General features: G+C 40.7%; 1 protein-coding gene across 1 annotated transcript in view; it reads left to right on the top strand.

The window, feature by feature from the left end:
• The window catches only part of LOC126273342 (neural-cadherin-like), a 597074-nt gene that overhangs the window by 323308 nt on the left and 256705 nt on the right, over positions 1-17061 (top strand). The window contains exon 9 of the mRNA XM_049976888.1: positions 16746-17051. Within this exon, the coding sequence (XP_049832845.1) occupies positions 16746-17051 (306 nt within the window). The remainder of the gene's footprint in view (positions 1-16745; positions 17052-17061) is intronic.

Here is a 17061-nt window from a genome sequence, read left to right as displayed (position 1 = left end):
CAAAACTTGTAAGAATAACATTGAAAAGAAATTAAAAATGGTGTTATAGAACGATTTTCAATTTAGGACAGCTAAAGACAAAGTCTGTGTGGACAGTAAAAGATATGAACATGAGAGTAAAAATTACCTGAAGAGCATTTTCTAAACAAGTAACAAAAGTGAGCTTTAAGTTTACTATCAGTATGTAGGCTATAACTAATTTTGACATTGGCAGTGAAACATCAACTTTCAGCTGAAAACCCTTTGATAGTTAAGATTTCTCAGTAAGCATGTCTGTTGAGAATTTCTAAGAGACACAAAAAGGGTGTGAATAGATGAGGAAAAATGGGACCATAAGATATAATTGTCACAGTAATGATGTAGCCTAGCAGCTGTAAGGAGAATGGACCAAGGGAGTTCTTGGCTGGATCCCAATAGATAAGAACAGATTACATTAACTGTGTAATGGAGATATTTTGAGCAAAGCACTTTAACAGTGTTGTAAGAGATATTAAATACATTTTTTATCTAATTATTGACATTTAATTAATGAATTACAGGCATACACATTTAGCCATACTGCCTGTAAGTTATCTAACATTCTCATGTCAAACATAACTAATGGCTGGGAATTTCATTTGACAATTTGCAAACAATTTAGTCTTTCTCACTCAGTGTCAACTTCACTTGCTTGTAGATTACCTTACTTAAATTGTAAATTGCCCTAATTTCTTGTGGTTATTCTATCACACATGTAGATATTCTGCAAAAATGGTTAGTATTACCATGTAGATTTTAAACTGACAGCTGGGGATGAGTGGCTACTATAGCCAAAAGTACCAAGATCTTGACTGAATTTTCCAGTGGCTCATATGACTACTTACACATGTAATTGGAATATGAAATGTAAGACAATAGTCAGCCAATAGACTGAAAGCTCCTAAAAGAGATATAGATGATTTTATCATAATTAAGGAGGGGCTTCAGAGAACAAATATAAATGGAGTGTGTGATCTTTTATGATGTATGCACAGGTGTTGCAAAATACACTTGTGAAAACTAGAAAATGAGCACAAGATCATAAACTATGGCTAGATCACTAGAACAACAATCGCAATACATATCTTGTAAAACACAACCTCACATTCAGGAGTTCAGTCTATTATTGAGATATAAAGTGTCACCTTTCTAGACTGGTCAAGGAATGTAGCTGGGTATGCCGATGAGCCCAAACCACCAAGTTGTGCATATTTTTGACAGTGGACAGGTCTGGTAATCTTGCTGCTCAGGGGATCTCCCTGTCATTTTTGAATGGAAGCAGAATAGTCAATCCAAGTGAAGTGAGCCAGTAAAAATTAAATTGGTTTCTTACCCATTATTAAATATTTTTTATGTATGATTACCCTATAAATGAGTAGTCCAAAACAATTTTACCTTGCATAGTTAGTGAATGGTGGACATTTGTAACTGCATGGCAGAATTGTAATTTGGAGACATTAGCATTAATTCGAATAACTCCACATTGTGTTAAGTTATGACATTACAAGTGACATGACTGTTTTTAGAAAAGTCTGCTCTACAGCACTGTTTATTATCCAAAATTCAGAAATAACTGGTTTAATGACCCCGAATGGTTGGCATTAAAAATTTAGAAAATCCACTTTTTAGACCCAAGGAATGATTTATAAAAGTGTATTTCATTTCTGTAGTTATGTGTCATAAACTACTAGCCACATATAGAGCAAGAACACTGACAAATGTTTCCCTAATTTCCTGTGGTTATTCTATCACAAATATAGATACTCTGCCTCAATGGCCAGTATTATCATGTTGAATTTAAACTGGCATCAGGTACATGCATCTCACTAAAGTATGTCCCATATGAAGACTATGTCCCAGTGCCGTGTCCACTGGCCACTGATAGAACACAACATTGAAATTTGAAAACCTTTATTTTTTGTAGAATTGAGGCTAATTATTTGTGGTGGGCTTGAATATAAAAATTTAGTTTTTGCACATTTTGTACACCTGTGTGATAGAAAAGTACTGTAAAAATTCTGACATTGATACTTGATGGTTGAACAAAGATATGAATTTTTGAAAATCAGGAAATAATTCACGTTACACTACAATTGATCTTATGGCTGTAGTGTAATTCATTAATTCATATGTGATATTGGCTGGATGTGATGAATTAATATTGAAGTTAAGGTACTGAATTCATTAATTCATATGTGATATTTGGCTGGATGTGATGAATTACTATTGAAATTAAGGTACTGATTTATATGCAAAAACTTGAAAAATTATTGAACTAAACATTTATAATATCTTGACAAATTTAAAATAAATATTTCCAATTTACATCCTTTTGAGATGCGGTGCTTCCTAATCATAGTAGTGACTGTTAAAAATACTTATTTCTTCAGACAGCCTTAGAAATATAGAATAAGACCTCCCAGTTGCTGTTGCAAGTTCAAGCACTGAAAGCTTCCTTGATACATATTTCATTGGAATCCAAACTTTGTTGTTAATTGATTTTTTCAGTGGTGTTCTTGGGCGAGCAGGGTGGTAAATATGCACAAAAACATCACTGGTCACTGTTTACCAAACTTATTCTTCCAAACTGTTTAAGCCCCTATTGTCCATCATATTTTATTGCACAAAAAAGAATTATAAGAGCCATGGAAGGCACAGCGCCTTGATCTTCATGCAAACCCTCATTTAAAAAAGCTTCCATATTCTTCCATTACCATGCCTATATATCCTAGAAACAATAATGTTTATAAGGAAAATCGTAGATGAAAATAGCAAGATTGTTCCAAAAAACCAAAATATCCATCCATACAACACAAGTAACAATCAAGATTTACATATGCAGTTTTCACATACAACACTAAAACAAAAAGGACCCTTGCAAGCAGGAAAAAAAAACTGTATACAAACTACCTAAAAAAATTAAGGCGATAACTGGCATGCATAAATTCAGAACTACAATGAGTGACTACTTGCTACAGAATTTTTATCTACAATGTAAATATGTGAAAAATTTAAATAGTTTATACAATTAAGGCCAAAATTAAGAAATGTGTACATGTAGATTTATCTGTTTATTATATGTGGTCTATTACATATATGTGTGTGTCTGTATAATCAAGGCCAAAAGTATGAAATGTGTGCATGTAAAATTTATTTATGTATTTGTGAAATGTTATTCCCATATGTTATACACTCCTGGATATTGAAATAAGAACACCGTGAATTCATTGTCCCAGGAAGGGGAAACTTTATTGACACATTCCTGGGGTCAGATACATCACATGATCACACTGACAGAACCACAGGCACATAGACACAGGCAACAGAGCATGCACAATGTCGGCACTAGTACAGTGTATATCCACCTTTCGCAGCAATGCAGGCTGCTGTTCTCCCATGGAGACGATCGTAGAGACACTGGATGTAGTCCTGTGGAACGGCTTGCCATGCCATTTCCACCTGGCGCCTCAGTTGGACCAGCGTTCGTGTTGGACGTGCAGACCGCGTGAGACGACGCTTCATCCAGTCCCAAACATGCTCAATGGGGGACAGATCCGGAGATCTTGCTGGCCAGGGTAGCTGACTTACACCTAGAGCACGTTGGGTGGCACGGGATACATGCGGACGTGCATTGTCCTGTTGGAACAGCAAGTTCCCTTGCCAGTCTAGGAATGGTAGAACGATGGGTTCGATGACGGTTCGGATGTACCGTGCGCTATTCAGTGTCCCCTCGACGATCACCAGAGGTGTACGGCCAGTGTAGGAGAACGCTCCCCACACCATGATGGCGGGTGTTGGCCCTGTGTGCCTCGGTCGTATGCAGTCCTGATTGTGGCGCTCACCTGCATGGCGCCAAACACGCATACGACCATCATTGGCACCAAGGCAGAAGCGACTCTCATTGCTGAAGACGACACGTCTCCATTCGTTCCTCCATTCACGCCTGTCGCGACACCACTGGAGGCGGGCTGCACGATGTTGGGGCGTGAGCGGAAGATGGCCTAACGGTGTGCGGGACCGTAGCCCAGCTTCATGGAGACGATTGCGAATGGTCCTCACCGATACCCCAGGAGCAACAGTGTCCCTAATTTGCTGGGAAGTGGCGGTGCGGTCCCCTACGGCACTGCGTAGGATCCTACGGTCTTGGCATGCATCCGTGCGTTGCTGCGGTCCGGTCCCAGGTCAACGGGCACGTGCACCTTCCGCTGACCACTGGCGACAACATCGATGTACTGTGGAGACCTCACGCCCCACGTGTTGAACAATTCGGCGGTACGTCCACCCGGCCTCCCGCATGCCCACTATATGCCCTCGCTCAAAGTCCGTCAACTGCACATACGGTTCACGTCCACGCTGTCGTGGCATGCTACCAGTGTTAAAGACTGCGATGGAGCTCCGTATGCCACGGCAAACTGGCTGACACTGACGGCGGCAGTGCACAAATGCTGCGCAGCTAGCGCCATTAGACGGCCAACATCGCGGTTCCTGGTGTGTCCGCTGTGCCATGCGTGTGATCATTGCTTGTACAACCCTGTCGCAGTGTCCAGAGCAAGTATGGTGGGTCTGACACACCGGTGTGTCAATGTGTTCTTTTTTCCATTTCCAGGAGTGTAGTTGTATTGCTATATGCTGAAAACTGTACAACAGTTTTTCTGTTAAACTGTATTGCAAATTATTTGACTTGCCCTGTATCATTATTTACCCCTGTACAGTGTATGATTCACAGGACCAAAAATATACAATACAGTACAATACTCACCTGCCACTACATTATTCAATGTTAAAGACAGATATGTAATTTAGTGACACAATGATCCTTATAAATTTTGGTCATCAACCTAAGTTTTCTGCAATGCAAAGTAATTTGTGGGATTACTTTGTTTCTTTTATTACTATACAGTTTCCAATTCATTTCTGGGGTGTTGTTTTGATATGAAGAGCTAGCTCTTCTTTCTTGAAGAGAAAATATGTGATGTCTTTAATATTATCCTTGCAAAAGGAATACATTGTCCTCTATTGTAAGAATTTTGTCTTTACATGGAAGGGGCAAAAAAGTGCCTTTCAGCCTCCAGCCCAAAATATACTTGAGGGTTGCGAAGATTTGAAAAATTATTTTTCTTCTTGTACTGACTGTCACTTCCATCCCAAAAGTATATCAGTTTCTTAACCTTGGGAAACTTTTCTTTTATGTAATTCGCTACGTACTTTAAAAACACATGGACAACCAAAGTGTCATGCTACAAGTGGTCACTTAGAATGAAAATTGAAGAACTGAAAATTTTGTCTTTCTCATTTTTGAAGTACAGAACAAACGGTTGCACTGTTGCCTGGTCATTGACCCAGTGGTACCCTTGTATTTCATACTGAGCCACAAATATAAAGTTTTCTGCAAAATCAGCTGGGATTATGCATTCAGTTTCATGAAGTTGTGACTTTTTGTCCTTCAAAAACTTACTTTGTATTTTAGAAACATGGTGGTGACTTTTGAGATTTTCTAGTTATCAATAAAAAATTCAAAGTACTCTTCCTGAGACTTCACCACTGTTACCATTTCAGTGTTGTTGGTTGTGACGTACTGTTTGAAGGTAACTTTATTGGACATTTCCTCCTGAGATTTGTTAAACAGTTCGAGAGCAGTTTCTTTACGTTGACATTTATCGTATAAACTCATGATGCAGTCATAACTGTTAGTGTCACAGACCCTTAAATCTAGTACCCTTTTTAGCTAACACATTGAGTTTTGTAGCCACAGTCGTCAGTTTGACATTCTGATGATATGAATAAACATATACAGAATGTTCCTGAGGAGCCAGCCAAAATACACCACTCAGGCTGAGGGTCCCAAAATTTTGACCTTCCAATTTTGCATTCAGCTTGAGAATTTTTGAAAGCTACATAAAGTTCATTTAAATATGACAACACTAGTAGTTTCTGGTTTATTACTTTAACTCCATTTATAACAACTCTTTTCCTATCTTTGAACATTGTTCTGTTTTCATCATCTACAGAAAAACTGCTGGATCTTTTCAGTTGTTTCTTCAGTTGCATCTGCTCCTTTCTTCTTTTCTAAAATTGGTAGAATACTTTGTTCTTTCAGTAATTTTTGGGCTAGTCTAACCAGACGATCTGAAACAATAAACTCATGAACTGTTTTGTCTCTTGACCATGCATCAGAGAGCAAGCTTAAATTTTAAATTTTTTCCTCTGTAGGTGCTACCGAACACTTGCTTTTTAATATCTCAGTTAAGCCAGATATTCAGTGTTGGATGATTCTGGTTGTAGGTTTTCGTCTTTTTTAGAAATGCTGTTGGCATCTCCTTTATAAAAGCATGACTCTAAGTCTTACCTAATTTTGTCTGAAATTCATTGTATCTTGCTTTCAATAGCTGCTTTTCGTGTACCGCTACTCAATTTTCTTATTTTGAAGCAGGAGATGCCTCTAAATTAGAACAAGCAAAATCCAATTTGCTAATAGCTTCCTCATGAGGAATATAAATGGCATTAACAAGGTTACATGATTCTGGACCCTTGATTCACGTTAAACATTTTTGAGTAACAATTTGGCCACAGGGAATTCCCAGGAATAACAGTAAGTGTCACTTGGGAAGCTGTTTTACTCGCACTTAACAAGAATAAATGCTCAAGTTGTATTTCACTCAAACCCTTAATAACAGGATTTTTAGGAAATTTGAGTAGATCATAGCATTTTTTCCAAAAATGTGATTGTATTTCAGAATATATTTTTCCTCATGATACTCACAAACTGATGATACAGAAGAACCTACTTGGCTATAATTAGGCAAGCATTTTGAGCCAGTGACTCGTTCTTCCAACAGAAGGGTTGAAGGGGAAGGAATAGGGGTGCAGAAAAGGATTGGAGAGGTGTAAGAAAAGGTGTAAATTTCAGGAAAGTCACCAAGAACCACAGAGCAGGAGAGAGTTGCCGTCTCTTTTTTTATGTGTGTGTTCTGCTGCCGCTTGGTGAGTAGATTTTTTTTCTATCCAATTACATTATTTTGTCAAAAATTGATTTCTTTCATCATTATAGAAGAAATTACATGTAATTCAATCAAGGTATGTATGTCTTCATCAGAGTCATATTTTGTAGGTTTTTTTCAAACTGAACCATAAACTGTTTTGTGACACACTTCACTTACTGTATTTTCAATAGAACACTGTTCATCCATTTTATTGCATTCCAATTAGTCTCTCAAATTTATTTATTATTAAATTTTAAAATTATTTTAGTTCATTAAAAAATTCACTCCTGCCAAAAGCACATAAAATATTCTACACACCAATGAAGTATGTGCATCCACTTTAACACAGATTTCTGAACAAACTGACTACAACAGTGCCACACCAAGCAACTGTAGTGGGGGTACACAGTTCATGTACAGACTTGCCACTGACTACAGGCCTCCTGTGCCGACTTGTAACTCTGTCCACTGAGCTCCTCTACAAATTTTTTTGGTGGACTAAATTCCTGCACAAAACTGTACATTTCTCAACAGTATAGAAATGTCACATGTTTATTATATTACTTTTATCATTTTGAACATGTAATAATGTGTTACTTAACTGAGAATAAACCTAGATGCAAATGAGCAATTTTTTTTAACATACACTCCTGGAAATGGAAAAAAGAACACATTGACACCGGTGTGTCAGACCCACCATACTTGCTCCGGACACTGCGAGAGGGCTGTACAAGCAATGATCACACGCACGGCACAGCGGACACACCAGGAACCACGGTGTTGGCCGTCGAATGGCGCTAGCTGGACAGCATTTGTGCACCGCCGCCGTCAGTGTCAGCCAGTTTGCCGTGGCATACGGAGCTCCATCGCAGTCTTTAACACTGGTAGCATGCCACGACAGCGTGGACGTGAACCGTATGTGCAGCTGACGGACGTTGAGCGAGGGCGTATAGTGGGCATGCGTGAGGCCGGGTGGACGTACCGCCGAATTGCTCAACACGTGGGGCGTGAGGTCTCCACAGTACATCGATGTTGTCGCCAGTGGTCGGAGGAAGGTGCACGTGCCCGTCGATCTGGGACCGGACCGCAGCGACGCACGGATGCACGCCAAGACCGTAGGATCCTACGCAGTGCCGTAGGGGACCGCACCGCCACTTCCCAGAAAATTAGGGACACTGTTGCTCCTGGGGTATCGGCGAGGACCATTCGCAACCGTCTCCATGAAGCTGGGCTACGGTCCCGCACACCGTTAGGCCGTCTTCCGCTCACGCCCCAACATCATGCAGCCCGCCTCCAGTGGTGTCGCGACAGGCGGGAATGGAGGGAAGAATGGAGACGTGTCGTCTTCAGCGATGAGAGTCGCTTCTGCCTTGGTGCCAATGATGGTCGTACGCATGTTTGGCGCCATGCAGGTGAGCGCCACAATCAGGACTGCATACGACCGAGGCATACAGGGCCAACACCCGCCATCATGGTGTGGGGAGCGATCTCCTACACTGGCCGTACACCTCTGGTGATCGTCGAGGGACACTGAATGGTGTACGGTACATCCAAACCGTCATCGAACCCATCGTTCTACCATTCCTAGACCGGCAAGGGAACTTGCTGTTCCAACAGGACAATGCACGTCCGCATGTATCCCGTGCCACCCAACGTGCTCTAGAAGGTGTAAGTCAACTACCCTGGCCAGCAAGATCTCCGGATCTATCCCCCATTGATCATGTTTGGGACTGGATGAAGCGTCGTCTCACGCGGTCTGCACGTCCAGCACGAACGCTGGTCCAACTGAGGCGCCAGGTGGAAATGGCATGGCAAGCCGTTCCACAGGACTACATCCAGCATCTCTACGATCGTCTCCATGGGAGAATAGCAGCCTGCATTGCTGCAAAAGGTGGATATACACTGTACTAGTGCCGACATTGTGCATGCTCTGTTGCCTGTGTTTATGTGCCTGTGGTTCTGTCAGTGTGATCATGTGATGTATCTGACCCCAGGAATGTGTCAATGAAGTTTCCCCTTCCTGGGACAATGAATTCACGGTGTTCTTATTTCAATTTCCAGGAGTGTAGAACTAAAGCAAAAGCTCCTATTGTTTAACATTTCATTATTAAAAAAAATAATACTAACTAAATACAGGCTGATAGAGGTTACAAGTAAATTTTATTACAATGAAACAATGAACTATTTAAGTAGGCGAAAACCATAGGATGAAGTGTAGTGTAATGAGAATTATTTCATCAATTTCAAAAATTCATATCTTTGTTCACAGTCAATATCAATGTTGAAATTTGCAACAACAAAAAAAGTTCATAAAAAATAAAGATTTTCTAATTTCAAATATTTTTAAGTAATTAGATGATCATTTGTCAGTGTTCTTGCTCTGTGTAAGGCTAGCTGTTGATGATATCTAACTAGAGAAAAAAAAACATCTCTGACAAATTACTCCTTGGATGTTATTTTGTGGTCTAAAAAGTGGATTTTCTGAATTTTCAGCACCAAACTTTGGAGGTCATTTTAGAAGGTTAAAGTTTGGGTAATAAACAATGTTGTAGAGGAGACTTTTCTAAAAACAGTCATGTCAGTTGCAATGTTGTAACTTAACACAGTGCAGAGGTATTCAACTTAATGATAATATCTCCAAATTGAAAACCCGTTGTGCACTAACAAATAAAAATGGCTGCCACTCAGTAATAGTGCAAGGAAATTTGTTTTGGACTTCTCAATTGTAGGGTAATCATATGTAAGAAAAATCGGAATATTTAAAAATGGTCAAACAACTCTCATTGGATCGTATCATATGGATTGGTGCTCTCAGTAATGTTTTGGATTTATCTTCTGTCATTGAATAATCTCCTCACCAACAACAGAGATATAAGGTCAGGTTAGGTTTAGGCTCCCCATATCATGCCTGGAATTGGTCTAGCATCTCAATGCCTAATACATACCAGTAGACGACTGAGCTAGGTGGCGCAGTGGTTAGTACACTGGACTTGCATTCAGGAGGACAATGGTTCAATCCTGTGTTTGGCCAACCTGATTTAGGTTTTCTGTGATTTCCCTAAATCACTCCAGGCAAATGCTGGGATGGTTCCTTTGGAAGGGCATGGCCAGCTTCCTTCCCCACCCTTCCCTAATCTTATGAGACCGATGACCTCGCTGTTTGGCCTTGTCCCCCAAACAAACCAGTCCAACCCATACCAGTAGTTACTTTCTGCTTGAGGCTTCACTTAGAGATGATCGTCCCTAGCATCAAGACAGAATCTCATATCTTTATGTAAGACTGCTCTCTATTCTTCACCCATCCAGTCCAGTCCAACAATTGATCTTCAGAGATTGATTTTAGGATAAGGAGGTGTGGGAACCACACTCTCACTCATAGGCCAGCTGCCAGTAAGTGTTGAAGTTAGATACCCATCTAAATAGCCTGCACTACCTTGTGAAATGGGCCAGGTGAACTCTGCTTCCACTGAGCCACTGTATAATGATGCCATTGATGTTTAGAGTTTGGTAACATGACTCTGCACACCCATCATTATCTGCAGCACCTCAATGGGATCAAGTAAAGCAAAGAGTTGTAGCCCACACTCAATCAGGCTTTCGGCATTTCTCTCCTTTTGCATCTGTTGCAGCTCAGAGGGTGAGTTGCTGATCCTGCTCTGGTTGCCATAAGCTAGACATTAGACAAGAATGCCTGTACATATATACTTTGTGTGGGGTACACCAAAGATGAGGCCACTTGGCATTAGTTTGTGACAGTCAACAAGCTGCCGCATGGTCATCAAAGGCCCCCATGTTATCCCTCTCAGGCTGTCTCCGACACCCCATGAATATCTATCCAGTGTACTCTAACTGCATTGGTCATGAATGGATAACTGACAGAGTTTCAAATTGACAAGAGGCTAAAGTACACCTGATTAATTTAGACATGAACAGGCTATTGGCCTGTCCTACTTTGTAAGTACTATCTTATAATTAACAGCTTATTCTATTGCAGGTGCAGTTCTATTGTCAGTATCTTATAAGAATGTGAAATGGCTACTTATGTTTGGATTGGTAGATTAAACTTTGCTGCAAAATATTTTTTCACTAAATGCTTTTTCTGTTTTGGGATTCTAGATCAGTGAGAAAGTCTCATTAGTTTGATTCAATCCCCTTTCAAGATTTGGACTCTCTACTATGGCCATACAACATGCTCTATGAGAATGTCTTTGGTCAGGTGAAAAATGTCGAAATCCGTGTCTCCCTTAAGCCATCAGCAATAAGTAAATTTTGTTTCCCCCAAATTCTTTCCCTTTCCCAAGCACAAGAATGTCAAGGCCAAATCGCAGTGCTGACAGGAAATCAATACCATTTCTCCCATGTAGTCTAGCCAGTGGGTGACCCCGATGGTGGTAATCAGAAGCTAGATGCTGCTGTGTGCCTTTTTGGTGATTTTAAACAGGCACTCAATGTGCAGTTTGTTTTGGACTCGTATCACATTCTGTGTAGCTGGAGAAGTTGTTGGTGAAATTGTCAGGGTGCCAGTACTTTTCCCACTTTGACTTGTGTGATGCATACCTGCAGTTGTCATTTAACACCACTTCCCAGTGTTTGAGGTTCACCAGTTTATGCACTTGCATTTTGGAATGTTGTCATCCCCAGGAATTTATCAAGGATACATGAAGCATTGGGTTAAGACAATTCGCTGTTGTGTTACATACCTAAAGGTCATTCAGGTCATGGGTTTCACATGAAAGGACCATATATACAATCTGGAGGCACTATCCCAATGCATGGAGAATTGTCTTTTTTGCAGATTAAAAAAATGTAGATTTTTGCCCCAAGGTGCATTTCTTGGGACATGTGCTTAGCAATGATGATCTCATGTCTAAGGATCAGCATGTCGAAACCAGTGTTATCTTGCTGGTGCCCAAGAACCTGAAGGAGTTCCACTCATTTTTGGGTGAGATTGTTTATTATGAGTTTGTGTCCCAGGCCATGCACATCTGCCATCCTCTTAAACAGCTTGTAGTGCTTCGAGAATTTACACCTAAATTCTGGAACCACTCGACCTTCTGCCACCTCGAACATGTGATATTTTAAAGATAAGTGTGAGAGAGAGCCTATTTACTGCGCAACACATGTCTGTATGTGCAGGATTGACATTTATCATAGGAAGACAGGAGCTGTGTCAGAGGAGCGGCAGCGACAGGTGTTCGCTGCATGTGCCACAGACACTGTAGGAGAGGATGTGGAGCAATCAAATGCTACTCTTTACTGTGTTAGTAAATGTGATTTTTGAAAAAAAAAAATAATAATAAAGCTCAACATTTGACTACCAACTTTTAACTTATTTCATATCTTAGCTCTGAACAAAGCAAGACTCAGAGGACGTCTATAAATTAGTTGGTTGTTAAAACCAGGCAATTGTGATTATGTTTCATTGTATCTAATGGGTGTTGTCGCAGTTGGCTTACAAGAATTTGCATGTTTATGTGAAAATTGTGGAGATGAAAATATACCTGAACTGAACTGAAAGTATGAGGTTACCGAGTTATTTCTTGTGAGAGAGAGAGTATTTGTTAGTTCCTCTAATTGGCATTATTTCTTCAGAGAAGAAGTTGTGGAGGTTTACACAGCCGCTTATCCAGAGAAGAGGTTCTGCTAAAAGTTTCAAGTAAGTCCACTGTAGTAAGAGAAGTGTGAAGTTCACAGTCCAGCTTTGCACCTCTTCTCTTGTCGCCAAAACCCTTAGAAGCTTCACCTAAAGAGTGTCACATTTGTGTAGGCTGTGAACTGCCAATAGGCAGTGGTGTGATCCACTCCCTGTTTGGCTTCTATTATGCCAGTTAAGTCATTAACTCTGACCACTGAGTCATTCCAGTGTGGCAGTCCTGTCACCTTGGCACTGAGCAAACCATTGCTTATGCATCAGATGCTTTCATCCACACAAAAAAATTATTCACAGGTGATGAAGGAGGTACTGGCTATCACTTTCATTATTAAAAAACTTCATGCTTTTATGAAGTAAAGTTTCTACTGATCACCAACCACAAGCCATTGATTTCTTTATTTTGCCCCTGTTCTAAGCTACCAGATAGGACTGCCCACTGAGTGCAGAAGTATGCACTGTTTCTTAGTAATTATTGTTATGACCACAAAGCAAGCTAATGCAAATGCACTCTCACAGATGTCAATGGGACCCAATCTGGAGTCTGGTCAACAGGTGGCTCTCATTTCCACATTTTATGATACCTTGCAGCAGACATGTCTGGAGTTTTCATTAACAGTGCAGGATGACACTGCTGCTGACCCACTTTTCCAGAAAACTGTCTCAGCAGTTCAGGCAGGATGGGCAGAGCACACTCTGTTGGAAGCAGACTTGGATACCATACATTTCTCCTACTACGAGATCAGTTCAATGTTATCTAGGAGGTTCTCATTCTTATCATGCAAAGGTATTGAGTGATTGTCCCTCTGGCATTGCATCCTCACATAATCCATCTGCTGCATGCGTCTTACTAAAGTATGTCCCACATGAGGGCTTAGGCTCAGTGCCATGTCCACTGGCCACTGACAGGACACAGAATTGAACTTCTTGTGTGTGCTTATGCAGCCTGTGCACAGAACCAGGCCGCACTGCTGTGTCAGTTTTCCCGGTCACTCCCAAAGCGCTCTTGGGACAGGGTACATGTCTTCAGAGGCCCATTTTGTGGAAACATGTACTTGGTGGTGGTTTATGCATCCCCAGTTTCCTCTGTATAGTCAAACCATCCTTCATGATGTCATTAGCAACTATTCACATGTTACCAATCACTTTTGTCTTCGAGGGCTCCCCACAGAGCTTCATAGATGATAACAGTTGTCAACTGGTGTTGTGTGAGTCTGCAGATATTTAGCCTTCACAGTGGTATTCCACATCTGATTACCAACCAATTTAACCTGGCTTCTATCTCAGAGACTGAACGATATTAGTGGCAAGATGTTTGCACATGCACCAGCTGCATGGCCTCATCAATTTGTTACTTTTCCTTGCAGTGTTGCCATTTGAGCCCAGTCTTCTGACTGCCAGCAGGGATGTCTGTTGGAAATTGCGGTGGCTGATAGAGGTTGGCATTTGTTTTTAGTGGATGTGAGTCAGGAGCATCTGACTTGTCATTCAGAACAGTTGCACTTGTGAACCATTCAACCCACAACACCACCATCTCTGCTCCATATGAGCAACAGGGTCGGTGACGATGTTTTCTCTATAGGAGTCTACCAATTGTGGCAATGTGCACAACTGCTGCCACTCCCACCACACCTACCAACATCCTACTTTTGTCTGTGGAATAGGGTGCTGATGGCGATTAGCCATGCCTCCTGATGATGAGTCCATGGACTTGGGACCTGTGCCCTCATTTCCCCACTTGCCCTTGGATGAGGCCTCAACCCTGGTGATGCAGGTAGACCTGCAGTTCTGCTAGCCTCCACAATCTTCCACCATTCCAGCAGAGTCAACTGAATCATCATTGCCTATTCAGTGATAGACCCACAGAGCCAACAGAATCACCCACTGCCTATTCAGTGATAGACCACACCGCTGGGAAATCTCCAATTTCATGTCAGAGGTTGCTGCGGAAACAAGGCTGTGGCCAGGTCAGGAGAGAGTGATTCAGTATTCCCACCAGCAGAGATACAGAGGGTCACAGATGGGGTGACGTGGTTCTCATGTCAGAGTAGTCAAGAAAGCCCTCACAGACTGCACACATGGAGTCTAGTATCGACAGACCTGCCGATTAAGATTTTTATTCGCCAGCAGCAATAGACTAGGCCAGTCAGTTCTTACAAAGATCAGCTAATATAGGCATGGCTCCCAAATTGGGAGGCTAAATATTTTGATCATGTATGGTGGCTGCATTAGTGCTTCCTTTTTGACAGTCGTTACATAGTGTTCAGATCCCCTGCTTTGTGTAGATTGACACACACATCAAATTTTCCATGATTCAGTTCCTCAGTTTGCTGACTGAGTACCAGTCATTGGCTAGAATAGTGACTTTTGTGCAGACTAGATGGTTTAGTGACTTTGTCTGTCATAGATAGCTGCCCTCTAACTGAAAGTGGCATATAAGTTTGCTGACTGAGTACCAGTCATTGGCTAGAATTGTGACTTTTGTGCAGACTAGATGGTTTAGTGACTTTGTCTGTCATAGATAGCTGCCACCTAACTGAAAGTGGTATATAGTTTTAACCAGAACATTGATACAGTACTATTGGAATTTATCAATGGAACTTAGGTTCTAAATTATCACTGTGGTTAATTAATTTGTCATATGGTGATGAAGCAGACTAATGGACAGATTAACTCAAATTGAAAGTGAAAAATGAAGTCCAACAATATTTATGGCAGAAGATAGCTTCTACCTTTCAGCTAAAGAATAGCAACTTCACTGAAAACAGTTTTGTGTCAATACACACACACTCACTGGTCATACCAGACTCGAGAGTCCATTACTGCAGCAATTTCGCCATCTGGCCCTGTCTTGCACTATTTCCTTCCATTCACCTTCAATATCTAGGCTCCTCAAATCAGCCTTCACATTGTCCTCCCATCTATGCCTCGGTCTCCCCACTGGACATTTTCCCTCTATGGGTCCTACCAGTACTCTGCATGCTGCCCTGTCCTCATCCATTCGAGCTACGTGACCCACCCATCGCAGCCTACGTGATTTAAAATACTGATTATGCCAGGACTTGAGTTTGTGAACCTCTTCACTATGCAGTTTTTGTCACTCTCCACTAGTGTCATCCCTTTATGCTCTGAACATTTTCCTCAAAATTTTGTTTTCAAACACTCAAAATGGCTTTTCATTTTGCACAGTGAGAGACCAACACTTTTGTGATGCGTGTACCATATCAAAACTAGAAGACAAGTTGAAGCTTGAAAGCTAGTTAGCTTATGTGATTTTATATGTGCCTATTTGTCATTGAGATAGGTGGCCTCTAACCTGATTTTTGTCTACAAATTTTGTGAGAAAATATATGTACTACCAAGTTAAGGTAAAAATACTTTTCTCCTGAAAAGGTTTCTTAAAAATTGTTTTTGTGTGAGGAGTGAGTATTATTTGTACTACATTATTCTGTTCATTGAGAACTTTCTCTCTTAGAGATGGTTACCTCTCATAAAGTAGCAACATTAGGTTGCTGCATGTGCTGATGTTGAGTCAGTTTAAAGCTCACTGTTGTGCTCATCATCCTGATGTGAGAATGCAAGCTTTCTCATCGAATCTTGATGATAAAATCTTCTCGGGTTGATAGCCAAGTCAATGTGTTGTATTCTGGCAACCCTTAAGCAAGTTTCTTACTTGCCATCTTAGACAAAATGTCGCCTGAAGATGGTAAGTAAGAAACTTGCTGAAACATTGCCAGAGAACAACACATTGACTCAGCTGTTGACCTGAGAAGATTTAATCATCATCAAGATGTGTTCCATAACTGCTTATTTCTAAGCTTTGCTGTTGTAAGTGCTCATTTGTTCTATACAGTTTTTTCTAATTATTTATAGAAAAATGCCTCATTTGTCAGTAATAAGTGGTTTATTGTACTTTCCATTGTGTAGAAATGGATTTTTGACTTATTGTGATGAAAATATATGTTATTTTGTTAACTGTGGATTCTGAAAACAAAGCTGACATATCAGATCCAACAAGTAGCACACTGCAGTTTCTTAGACCTCATTTTTTGTAGCTATTATGGCACTAGCAATCCATTTGTTCTCAATTTTTTCAGGGACATAATGCTGACAGTGACCTATATCATACAGATTATTCCTGGGTTTCTGTTAGGCTTCTGGATGTCAATGACAATAAACCACAGTTTGAAAATGACAATGTTGAAGTGTTTGTCAATGAAAATGCTGAAATTGGAACAACAGTAGGCAACTTCCGAGCTTTAGATGCTGACAACGGCGGAAAAAGCAAAATTAAATATGTAATTGATCGAGCAACTGATAGGAGGAAACAGTTTTCTATTAATAATGAAGGAGCTGTGTTGATCCAAAGAAAGCTAGATAGAGAGAACCATGCCAAACATCAGGTAATTAATT

Source organism: Schistocerca gregaria, chromosome 5 (assembly GCF_023897955.1).
Source record: "Schistocerca gregaria isolate iqSchGreg1 chromosome 5, iqSchGreg1.2, whole genome shotgun sequence".
NCBI classification, from domain to species: Eukaryota; Metazoa; Arthropoda; class Insecta; order Orthoptera; family Acrididae; genus Schistocerca; species Schistocerca gregaria.
The sequence above is the reverse complement of the archived record's forward strand: the minus strand, read 5'-3'. Positions and strand labels throughout refer to the sequence as shown.